General features: G+C 41.3%; 1 protein-coding gene across 3 annotated transcripts in view; it reads right to left on the bottom strand.

Moving 5' to 3' along the window:
• Positions 1 to 13,083, bottom strand: part of ttll7 (tubulin tyrosine ligase-like family, member 7) — a 78,022-nt gene that overhangs the window by 62,843 nt on the left and 2,096 nt on the right. For all 3 annotated transcript variants that reach the window (XM_084355779.1, XM_084355780.1, XM_084355781.1), the window contains exons 2-6: positions 7,792 to 8,197; positions 7,269 to 7,400; positions 4,893 to 5,014; positions 1,510 to 1,577; positions 1,064 to 1,222 (exon numbers count right to left, since the gene is read on the bottom strand). In XM_084355779.1, the coding sequence (XP_084211905.1) occupies positions 1,064 to 1,222; positions 1,510 to 1,577; positions 4,893 to 5,014; positions 7,269 to 7,400; positions 7,792 to 7,816 (506 nt within the window). In that variant the 5' untranslated portion in view covers positions 7,817 to 8,197. The remainder of the gene's footprint in view (positions 1 to 1,063; positions 1,223 to 1,509; positions 1,578 to 4,892; positions 5,015 to 7,268; positions 7,401 to 7,791; positions 8,198 to 13,083) is intronic.

Genomic DNA, 13,083 nt, shown 5'->3' with positions numbered 1-13,083 from the left:
CCTGCTGGGAAGGAGATGTCATTCTTCCAGGGTGTCATGGCTCTGCCCCAGGATCTCCTCCCACTCACCTGGACCTCCTCCTAAAGCCAGCAGCACTCTTACTAGATGACCAAATCAGGTCAGCTGGCTGCTCTCAAAGCAAAGAGGCTTTGAAATCAATACCATCCCCACACTAAACCAGGTTATTATGTTCAACACTGTGTCATTCAGTTCAACTCTGGTAAATTTTGGTTTGCAATGTTTTGTCCACACCTACTTTCACACATCACAGGGACAGAATATTGGTAGCACATTAACATATAATTCAAAACAGAACACTGATCACTACAGACTCAAAAAAGTGCAGGAGTACAAAGACCAAGTCACAATCCTTTCAGTTCGGAAAAAAGAAATTTCCAAATACTTCATGACTGCAACTGTAATGGTAGTGAAACATACCATAAAAAATGTGACATCACAACCTGAGATGGGCTCTCAATCAAATAGACTGCAACTATGAAATATGCATTCAGGTACCACAGCCTGCTCATCTCTTGATAAAGAGATGCTATTGAGAGACAGAGTCCCCCTGCAGCAGCCATCTTGGTCCATTTTCTAGTCTGACTGGTCTCTGCTGATGGTGCCTCATAAAGGAATCCAATAATCACATGCAGAGACCTTCAGGGAAGGAACTACAGTAACTGCCAGGGATCGCACGTTTGTGTGTGTGTGTGTGTGTGTCCTCCACTGGTAGCGATAACCTCTGATTTATGGAGAGTGTGACCATCGAGGACAATGAGGCCAACAATGAGATTCACTACACCCTCTCAGCTCAAATACTCAGTCTGGTCCCAGCCATAATGCTATTTCCATAGACACCCATGTCAGGGTCACAAACTCTCATTGCCTTGTTTTGTTGTGCTCGTCCTCTACTTGCTCTACTTCTAATTTCCTCCTCCACTTGCTCACTCTCTTGCTTTCTATCCTCTGCTTTAGCCACTCTCTCCTTCTCTTTCCTGCCCTGGCTCCCTCCTACAGTGGGTGTGTTAGATTGGCTTGGGGCACTTGCCAGCCTCTGACCTACCCATGACCCATGGCTCCATTGGCGGGTTTGACGATAAAGGTTTTCTGCTTGCGTTTCCTGCGTAGCTCCTTGACGTAGTTCTGGAACTGAGTGTACTCGGCAGGGAAGATCCAGGTTTTGGGTATGAAGCTGTACTCTTGAGGCTGGCACTTGATCATTCTGGAGAAACAAAGAAACAGATTGTGTGGGGGTAACTTGACAACATTTTACACTTTTAGAATCGTCTGTTGTCATCATCGACTGTTGTACTTTTGCATTTCTATTAGAGTAAAAATTAATTTTGTGCTTTTACAGCAGTTTCTTCTACTTTTTTGGCTACAAGTACTCAGCTGTAACTTCTTAAAGCACTAGCTGGCTGAAAACTCAGCTTTGAAATACTCTTGTTTTTGCACATCTGCAACTGAACCAAAGTGCTGTCGTCGTGTGTTTAAAGTGAGAATACTTACTTGGACATGTTTCTTGCGAGGCAGTCTTTGCGGCAGATTTCGCCCATGCCGGGGAAATGGTTAATTCTCTGCAGAGGGACAGGCAGACATAATAATGTTGTTATGGTCATTACGCCACTCAATTCCACCCCCACCCCTTCATAAAAATGAGCACATTAAAGGCAGCAACCTGAAGTGAGCTTACGATGTTCTGACATTTATGCCCAATTACGGACTCAAAACAAAAAGGTGACGCTGAGACCTTTCTCAACCCTTATTTAGTTTACCCTGTTTTTTTTAATACTATTTAAAGGTTGGGGAGGGAAGAGGCGAGAAAAAAAAAGACGATCAATCTCAACTCCGAGGGGCCGAGGTAATTGGTTCTGCATCGCAAGCTCCTGCAGTGACAGTTGAATGAATTGCTTTGAATGTGCCGAAAGGGGGGGGGGGGGGTAAAGGAAAAACTCTGGGTTTTCTGTATTCTTTGACCAAATGAGCCTGAACAGGGGCGTTAATTAGGCTCGTATGAACTGAAACTTGACAGCAAACTCTCACAGTACATCACTAAACGGAAAAAAGGGAAAAATTAAAAGAGGGAGAGAGAGAGAGGAGAGGATGGAAAAAAAGAGCGCAGTGTAAAAGGATCCCGTGATTATTATCCAAACGAGACAGACGTAATTAGGGATTCGGAAGAGATTGCACAATTATGCCAATGCCGCGAGACGACGTGGCTTGTGCGGGGAAATCAAAACCAATTGTTGAGGGACTTCTACTTTTCTACTGAGAAATTATCTCATGAAACACCACGGCAGCGCGGGAGAATGAGTGAAAACAACTGACAGCAAATCACCAGTTCCATGTGACACATTAGCTGCATTGCTACACGTTAAGCTGTTATAGTATTTTTAATATTCAATCTGCTGAACTGAACTCTTGCTGCCCCTGTCCTAACAAGCCATACTCTGAGTAGCTTGTGATTTAATCAATCATTAGTGCCCAGTCTAATCAAATAAGCACTCGGGAAGATGGATGGCTAACGCTCGGAGTAGCAGCGGCAAGTTCACTCTGCAGGACGTGGAGGTCAAATAGAGGTAAGATCACTGTCAGGTTAGTGCACAGAACTAAGAGAAACCCTTGTTGTTTAGGCCCGTCTTGTCAACATCACCAGTGACATCTGAAACCTGACCCCCACCCCCTGCTGTTCACAACTTGTCAGTCTACCTGTCAATCTTCTCATCAGTCTCTGTGTGTGTAAGCTCTGTTGTTCCCTCTCACTCTGTCCACTCCACTTTCCTATCGCCTGTCTTGCTTGTCTCTCTCTTATCTCCCAGGGTCTGAAAAAATCGCAGTAACTTTTTTCCTTTCTTTCCATTCTTTTTCATTCTTATAATTGCTTTACTTAAAGGAGACATGTTATGCCTCATTTTCAGTTTTATAATTTTATTTTGGGTTACTACTAGAATAGGTTTACATGCTGTAATTCTCAAAAAACACATCAGTTTTCTCATATTGTCCAGTGCTGCAGCGTTTCTGTCTGAAACACTCTGTTTTAGCTCCTGTCTCTTTAAGGCCCCCCCTCCAAAATACCCAGCCCCCTTTGATTGGTCAGCTCACACACGCCTGAGCCAGCACCGCTAACAACAACAGAGCATCTGTGCTAAATCAATTCTTATGAGCCAAACTAGTCTCAAGCCTTAAATTGTGCAAATGTGTGACATGTTGACGTAGTGTGAAGTCACAACTTCACAGAATGAAAGGCAGGACAACTGACAAGGCGTTTCAGGAGCAGTGTGTCCTGTGGGAGGGAGGAGCTGCTGTTTGGTGCGGACTTTGACCTTTTTAACTTTCAAGATCTTTTACATGTACAAGAACATATTTAAACTAAAAGAGACTAAACTAAAAAAATAAAAAGCATAATATGAATATGAATCATCATATGAATAATCTTCACTTTTCCTTTTTTTCCCCCACTCCATCTTTCCCAAATTCCTCTATATAACATCACCTTTCCATCCACTCTAATCTCTTTTTTCCTTATATTTTCCATTACCTCTAAACCACTGGAGACAAGAAGAAAAATGTAAGGCAGGGTGGTGTGAAAACAGCCAATAGGCCTTGGGTGTGGTGGCGGAGTTGGAGCCAGAGATACCACATTACACAAAAAATGATTAGGTTAATTAGGTTGAGGAACCCGAGCAATGGTCTTGATGGAAGCTGTTCCATTTATGTACACTATGTGGTCATACGATAATTTCCATATAATGTTAACAGGTAGTGCTAACAGTGAGTAAGGAATATACAAATGTTGTTGCAACAGTATTTTCCCCGGAAAATGGCAGAGTAACCCTTTACGCCTGACAATTTTACAACCACTGTATATGTGATGTTGAACTGCATCCCTTAAACCAAGTGTATGTCTATGCTTGTTCAAGTTCTTTCTAAAACTCAAAAAAAAAAAAAAAAATGTTGTTACAATGACCTAGTGTCCTCAGGTGGATTTTGGTGGTCTGCATTGTGTTGTTTTAATTGTTCTTAACTGTTTGGTCAGACAAATAGGCTTCAGGGTGATCGTTTTTAAACGTTCATGTGTCAATTAGAAAGATAAGTTATTTTTTTAATTACTAGCATGCCATATTGTAGGCATGTGCTCATTGCTGCGGTAAGTCAGCCGTATGTGTGTAATGCCACAACGACTATGATATCTGGTAACACAGATTAATTTCAGGTTCAATTGTTTTTCTCCCTATACAATTGTTACAATTCTGATTTAATTTAACATCACAGTTATTTAGTATTTTGTTCACTCTACAAGAGCACCAAAAAGCGTTACTAGGGAATGCTTTGTTTAATAAGTTTAAAAAAATCTGCAGAAGAATCATGTCATGTTTATTCAGCTCTAACTAGGAAAATCATTTCGATAAAAATTCTCCAAGCACAGGAGAGTTAAAGTAGCCGTCATGTTCGTTTCATCCTTTAAATCCCTTTCTCCTGCTGCACTGCAGCATTTAACTTCAGAGGCATCTCTTTCACCTTTTGCCTTAAGGAATCCTTGGGGGGAAAAATCCCTTCTCACCTTACCAACTAGTGCTATTGGGGGCAGGTTATTTTGGTTTTAACATTTGGTTTACCTCTAAAGTATGCGGAACACATGATCTTTTTCAGATCTGCTTGGTCAAGACTTTTCATTTCCACTTACACACATCCACTGGCAGCTTATCAGTATCATGGTATTTGGCTGCTGGTGACTGAGCAGCTTTATTGGAGCATACTGTAAAGGTTAAGATCCAGATTTTCCTGTCCTGTGCAGCAATTGGATCTGACAGCCTTATTCTTAAGCTCTCTTCTCTAACCTCTAGGCTTCTATACACGGTGTGCTGACTTGACATGGTCGCCATGCAGCGTACCTGATAGTTCCTGAGCTCAGCGATTTTCTCATGCTGCACGGCCGAGTCATTCCAGATGAGGTTGGCAGTCTCGTCCTCATCTCGGGTCTTGATGAAGTCCATCTCGCTGATGGCTATACGAACTGGGGAAAAACACTCACATTAGATTTTATTCATCATATAAATAAACTTTATACACTCATTAAGCCATATTAATAACATATGAATGCAAGATATAACTTCAAACTCACAATCAAATATTTCCACTTTATGTTTCACTCACACACATTTTGCTAGGCTTAAACTCTGTTTTTGCATACATTAAGAATGAAATGACTTCTGGAAATGATAGATCAAGAGGCTCACAGCCATATTTACCATTCATGGAATGGTTGCAGAGCAGCCAATCGTAATGCCTCTCTTCAGAAAGATAAATTAATTGTCTGTAATGCATTCAAATCCCACTGGAAACCCCATAGTATGAGAGATAGGTGGCAAGCCCATTTGGACATTAATCCGACAACTATTCATTATTCAGTGAGTAATGAAAAATTCATATGCCCTAACGAAACGAGGTATTAATTAATTTCTTGAAAGCCTTAGCAAACCTGGAGAAGCCTTGCCTAATGTTGCATGATGGCACTTGAATGGGAAAAAGGTGTTACCGATGTAACTTCATCCATCTGCTAACGTCGGTAGAGGCTAACTGTGTTTTGCTAACTGGAACATGGAGGGTTTACAGATAACAGTTTGGTCTTTCGGTACAAAGCTATAATCAATCTCACCCAACAGACATCCTTAGGGCCAGAGTTTGCATTCCCTGCTCAGTGAGCAAATTTCCTTGACCTTTAGCCTTTACCTGTAATACTATCAATTCTGAAACAAAAAAAGACAGCTGCAAAAAAGGTAACAGCAAAAACGAGCCATCCATCTGGCCCTTAGTGTTAATTTTCCTCCAAAATAGCCCCGCACTACCCTCAGAATGGCCACTGTGAGAGTCTCGTCACAGCTAGCAAACTGACTCACAGCTAGACTTCCATCTACATCCTGGATCCCAGCAACCCCCAACTTGTACTTGCTGCTGCTGACTCCTTAGTTTCCTGGGTTGTAGTTCACCCCCTGAGAGCTGCGATACCACACAATATACTGAACATGTGAGGAGTGCTTACTGTGCTCTTTTGGCCCTCCTCAAAAAAAAAACCTCACTGCCAAGTTAAATTACCTCTATAAAGATTTATGTATGTATGTAAGGCCGAGCTGTCACCGTGTGAACTGTTTGCACTGCGACTCTATTAGGTTTCATTTGCAACATTAAACAACAAACAACAACAATCCATGAGAGCAAATCTGATTTTATTGTTGAGACAACACTGTGATTGGATTCTGCTGTGTTTTGAGGAACCGACCGAGCCATACTGAGAGCTCTTTCCAAAATTATTATGCAATTCACTGTGTCACAGTGCATTAATCCTATCTGCAGGACCACCTGCAATGTTGGTCTTGCTGACTCATGAAATTCAAATACAATCAAAATATAAAATTGGAAGCGTGTAATCTGAGGCTTTTGTTTTACTCTAAACACACTGTATGTAGATTTGACATAAAATTAGCTCACCAGACAAGACCAATGATCTCTTACCAGGTGTTCATTAAAGTGGGACTATGTCATTTTGGGAGAGACATTTTGATCAAAAGAGAGAGATCTTCACTGACTGATTTTGTTTTGCCTAAACAAACTAAATAAACAAACACTCTTTGTTTCCATGACTAAACAAACCTTAACTGACCTTAAAGGACAACACAATTTCATACTATTTTAATGTATTTATATTTGGCGGACCCTGCCACCTTTCTAGCTTCAAACAGTGTTCTGGGTACATTGTTTTCCTCAGAGAACAGCTTGTTTATTCAGTTATAAAAAAAAATCTCTGTTTTTGTGTTGTTACCTCATTTGTGCTGTAAAGCCAAACTACATAGTGCCCCTTTCATCTTAATCGTGAATCCTTCTACGTAAGAAGCAAGGGATACCTAAAGTAATACTAATACTACAACTGAAACTGGAGCCATTTCAGGCTTGTTTTTCAACAAAAAACATCAATACTAAGATAATGTGCGGGCACATCAATGAAAAGATTTCATCAGCCATCTCAAAGAAAGCCTCTTTTCATCCTACACAAAGGATGAAGAGAGGCGAATTCTTTGATTAAGACAAACTCTTTGATCAAAAGATGTCTTCTTTGTAAAGAGTTACATTTCTGTTGCGTATATGCCATTTTTAGCTCCTTTTCAAGCCTCATTTTAATCGTGTCTCCAATCTTTGCTGAACATTTGTATATGTTGTTGTAATTACTGTAACTTTCAAAGTGTTTTAATATTATTAGTAAGAGGTTACCGTACCAATCTCGTATTTGGTGCCAGCAACATTGGCGGTGATAGTGCCTTTCTTCTTTTTGGTGCGCACCTTCCTCTTCCCACTGCTCTGGTAGGAGCCCACAGATGGCCCGTTCACGGGGGACGCTCCTTGATCCTCTGGAGGAGGAGGAGGAGGAGACAGCATACAACAAAACTAGATACAGTCACAGCTTGTGCTCCGAACTGGGAGGGGAGCAGGCGTATTGTAATATATTTTCCTCATTTCTACAGGGGATTTAGTGGGGTTTGTTTATGGAGCTAGGGTGTAAATGAATTAGGCGTCTAGTTTGTTATAGCTGCATGCATCATGATCCTTTTATCATAATCTGTGTGTGTGTGTTTGTGCGAGAGTGTGGGGCTCTGTGCAGGAGAGAATCGTACTGACTGTGCAGGCAGGCTGTATATGAGCAGGTGGCCAGGTGTGTGTGTGCTTTATGTGCCACAGTGTGTGTACAACATCTAACAGAATAATCCTGTCCCCGCAAAGAGTTGGACCTCTCTTACTCACCTCCTTCATTGGGAGGGGAGGGCATCTCAGGAGCTGCAGGAGTGAGGGGGCAAGCCAAGCTTTCTGCCAGGCTTGGCGGGGCGGGAGGGCCTCACAGGGTACTCTTAGCACCCTCCACGGGGTCTCTCACTCTCGCACTAGTTAGTCTTCCCTGTCTTGGGCTGTATGGACGATGTGGTTGAGGATGGCCCAATGGATCATCTGAGCATCTCCCTGGCGCCTTTCAGCAGCATAAAGAGCAGCAGCAGAGTCTGAGTGGGCAGGGGAGTTAGGAAGGGGGTAGCAGTGGTGGGGGAAGAGCGGGAGGGGAAGGGCCTCTCAAGGGTCTGCACAGCCCCAGCTTATTTACAGCCCCGAGAGGAGACAGGGAGGGAGGGGGGGTGGACAGAGGGATGGATAGGAATGCCTGTAGAGAAGAAGAAAAAAGATATTTTACAGCTGCAGAACAGTAGTAGCAGGCTGACTGCTCCTCACTGTGGATCTGTGGGTATTTTCTCACTGGACTGGAGTGCATTGGACATGCTTTTGATGTAAAGCAGCGGCAAAAGGGGCATACAGGCCTATCACAGGCTACATCAGTCAATCTGACACTGAGCCTAACAGTTCAGTGAGAATTCTGTACAGCTCTGACACTGCAGTACTACTAATGAAATAATCTAAAGCTGTGTGATGTCCACTGGACTAATTGGTATTCCGCAGAGCCATTGTGAAATATTAATGTGGTTGTCAAGTAAAGGGTTTGCAGCATCTCACTGTGTCTCATGTTTGTGCCAGCTGGGTTTCATTGTATGGCTGAGAGGTCACTTCATTCAAACAGATGGCATCTTTACAGTGGTTTGTTAAAAGGATGCTTCAGGCTATGAACAGTGTGGGAAATTAACACCAGTCATCAGCCAAATCCTGTTATTGTTTGGCTGTGGTCTGAGTGTTTGTCTTCAAACCACTTTTGGATGCAGTACACTATTGTTGAGATGTCCTGTCACATTTAATTCTTTGCTGGCTGGGGCAGCACAGTGACTCAGTGGGTAGTACTGTTGCCTCGCAGCAAAAAGGGGACTGTGCTCGAGTCTCTGTCTTCTTTGTGAGGGGTTTCCATGTAGGAGTGGGCGATCTGACAATTTTAGATCATGATTGATCTCAAAAACAGCCAACATCTTATTTAACTTAACTTATTTTCGGGCGAATCGTACAGGCTGCTGAATTTAATGTCCTCTCACTTCTGTTTCCAAACTTCACAGAACCTCACTGACTAGCAGATCCATGCTACATGAACAAGCCAAACGAGTGATGTAGCCAACTAGATGGCTAAGTTGACTGACAAATTACCTCTCGTGGCTCTTTCTTTGGGTGACGTAGTCTTGGGAATCCAAATTGAGTTAAAGCTAGTAGCAAGGCTGGTTAGGAGCTTGTGCTGAAAAAGAACTATCATTGATGCAATATTGTATTTAATGGTGCAAATTAGGGCTGCAGAATTAATCGCAAAATAATCATAATCGTAATATGGCTAAATGCAATCTCGAAATTGCAATAATTGCAATTTTTTGTAAAAAAAAAAGGTACAATGTTTGACAAGCAAGTCTTGTTCTCCAGATGTAAGAAAACATGTTTGTGTAGTACAGACACCAACACAAATATTAATATTAAAAACATCATGCTTTTAATATTTTTTAGTGAAACTGAAAATTGTGATGCAAAAATTGTAAATAATATCACAATCGCAATATTTGTCAAAATAATCACAATATGATTTTTTAACTATATCGTGCAGTCCTTGTGCAAATGGAAAAATTCACAGGCTATCTTGAGTTAGCTACAGTTTACACAGCATTTCAAAATGGATTGTAATGTGCCTTAACAGATTGTGATATTAGTTTTTAACCAGATCACCCACCCCTATTTGCATGTTCTTCTTTTGTAACTATGGGTTCTCAAGTGGAGGTGCTTTAAATTTGTCCTATTTTCAAAGACTGGCGACTCCAAACAGCCCACAGGTCTGGTTTTGTGGGAATGCGTCCAGTAATGGACTGGCAAGCTGTAAATTGTTTCCCAAATTTACATGCTTGGAACAATTACAGCCACTCAGGATCCTTGCACGTCAAATACTGCCTGTAGCTGCTTTATTCTGAGTCAACAATGATCGATACTTATGGATTGGGGATTCAGAACCCCTGCCTCCTCTTCAAGGGGTCACAAGTTAAATCTAAAATGGTTGGATAATTATAACTTTTCAAGTCCCTTCAAATTATTCTGATAAAATAAGATGTGACCATGATCATATATCTCACTTTGACTGACCTGGTCACAACACATTACCATATTAAACCAGTGACATGTGGTCTCAAAAAAGGATGCAAAGTATCAAGTCCATAAGGTATAGTAACAGTTTTAGCCACATAAAACTATAAATCAGAGGTTAAACAGTATACAACAGGTACATCTACAGTACACAGGCTTATGGTGCCTCTTTTGCATTTCATAAAGAGATCAACAGTAGCCTCTAGTGGCGAGAATACGCTGGAAATCTCATTTCCCATCTACCAATGTTTATTGTCACAGATACATCTGTAAGTGTACATGTGCACACATAAGAAAATATGCACACAGGCTGACTTGAAACGCAAACCTATCGGTTCGATCAGCAACCTCCGAACAAATAAGAATGTGTAACAGTCCAATCGAATTACTTGATCACCCTGCAGTCTTCACTGTCAGCCTCTGGTCTGCCTGTGGTAAGCACAAGACATTGATCCCGGGGAGGACCGAGACTGGAATAAGATCAGCACAGAGGGGGAAAGCAACAACAAAGAGTCAGGGTGATAAAGTGAGGCAAGCCATGCTGTTGACAACCAGCCCCCACCTCCCAGTGGTGTACTGGATATCTGTACAGGAGGCCGGGAACTCTGTCTCTACAGGAGCACTGGACCTTGGTGTCATGTAAACCCTCAGGAACAGTGGGGGATCTGACAGTCACATGTGATGCAACTAAACACCTACAAAATACAGATAAGAGCTGTAAAGTTATATTAATTATTCTGCACAGTATTACAGGAATATTAATCCTCAAAATAAAGAACTTATTTTATTGCTCTTTTTGTGTTTTATTATCTTATTTTGATTGTTTTCCACTACAGCTCACTTTCTAAATTAAACATAATTTGTAATGTTGCTTTATATCCCAGTTGTAACATTTATTAATACTATTAACAACATTGTTTCAGATATTAATTTTAAATCGATAATATTTTTCCAGTAAGCTTGGGTGCAAAACTTAGGCTACCCTAATAACTGAAAGAGAAGCACATGAGCATGTAAAAATTAAGTTTTCTAATATCTGATCATGTGATTACATTTCTTTCCTTGCTCCTCTTCGTGTGTCTGTCAACACAGATTTATGTTGAAGCGCATTTGCCTGACTACTACAATGGTCACAGTTCAGGCTTTTATCGCACTGATGGATGACCCAGCAAAACTAGGCTCTGTCATGCTCATTTGTGTTAGTAGTAGTGGTGGTAATCAACCGCAAGATGGCCTAGTTTTACTTGCATTCACATGACAGAAGTGGGATTTACAATGCAGGCAAACACCAGATTAGATTAGAGTGACTGTTAATCACTGACTGCTAGAGGGATACAAGCTTTTGTGAAACAGGTTTGAATTGAGATCAGAGACCACTGTCTCGTGTCATACCCTTTAAGATTTCCAGTCTAATTAGTTGGGGTGCACCAATTCTGAATGTCAATATTTGCCGATATTCGCCTTGTTGACTGCTTTTGCCAACCTGCAAATAAGATCACATTCACTGATTGCAGTGGCCGACGTTTATCTGTTTTGTTGCATCAATTTTGCACTGGCACCTTCATGAGCTACTGGCTCGTGACATCCCTGCAATAAGTTTGTAAGTACTATGTAAGTACTGAACATGTTTTCTCATTCAGTAGGTTTTTGTACAGCTGGCTGATAACTTTCAAGCAATAACTTCTTTTTTTAAAAAAAAGAATCCTTTCACACGTTTCACAATTGGTGCGTCCCTCTAGTCAGTTAGAAAAGACACAATCTTCAGAAAGAGACAGTACAGACAGTGTATGGTTAATATGAATAGAAAGCAACATTTATGGCCTTTAATACTCTGTCACATATATTATACCATATTGCTGGAGCATCTGTAAGCTGTTGTACTTGGATATCCCCTTTTCCCCCACTCTGTAGTTTCTTTCAACCTTCTGGCTATTCTTCGTAATATGTTGGAGGATTCAACAGGAACATATTTGTAAGCATTACTTGACCATATATTCGACTACTGGCATCATCACAACTAATCCTTCAGTGAAGTATTAATGACAAAATCTTTAACTAAATCCCTTCCACTAAGTAGAGTATAGCATTAATCCTCTGATGCAATTAATTTTTTTCTCCAACAGAGGGAGGCAGAGGGCCATCACAGCAGAGCAGAGCTGAATGGGCTGATCTCCTATGGATGCTGAGCTCATGCACTGCCCCTTTGCCACACACAACACAGAAAGGCTTCATTGTAGAGTCAGCTCTTCATGCTGCTCAGCTGCATCACTCTCAGTTTCACAGCTTCTTTATGCATGACAAATGCATGTCTGTCTTGCAGGGCACTGTTATGCAGAATGTCCCGGTAAGTATCCAGCACAAGCTGTTAATGTGTGTGTCACATTACTGTACGTCAAGTTTCTCTCTCAAAAACACATATTTTGTCTGCAGCGTTTAGTCTACAACACAAATATTTCAGGATACAATTACAGGAAGTAAAGTGGTTGTAGTTCAAACTAGAAACCTAGAAATTCATCTTCATACAGATATTATCCCACTATCATAACAATGGCACTTCAAAAATACGGTACCCCCTTTTATATCACAAGCAAATCCAAAAAGACAGCACAAATAGCTTTACAAGAAGTATGCCAAAGGAAAAGCTGAACAAAAGCAGTAGGCTATTTATTCATGACAAGCGCTGTCACAACACAAGTCCCTTCAACAACCAGCAGTACGTCCCTGAGGGGTTTGTTTTATGTTTTTTTTTTTTCATGCCTTACATAAAACTACATCTTGAAAGCAGTCATCAAATACAGAATCAATAAAGAGGCTTGGGGAATCACCACTTAGCCTCACATTGTGCTGAAAGTGCAGGATTTGTAGACACAGGTTCTTTTCTGTGCATGCAGCATGTCCTGGACTTGCCATTACAGCAGTGCTGGGACCTCAGGGTATGTATAACCATTTAAAGGGCAGAGAATAGAGACACATTGTACTATTATGCATCCTTGACTG

The sequence above is a fragment of the Pagrus pagrus genome (genome assembly GCF_965226575.1).
Source record: "Pagrus pagrus genome assembly, chromosome: 6".
NCBI classification, from domain to species: domain Eukaryota; kingdom Metazoa; phylum Chordata; class Actinopteri; order Spariformes; family Sparidae; genus Pagrus; species Pagrus pagrus.
The sequence above is the reverse complement of the archived record's forward strand: the minus strand, read 5'-3'. Positions and strand labels throughout refer to the sequence as shown.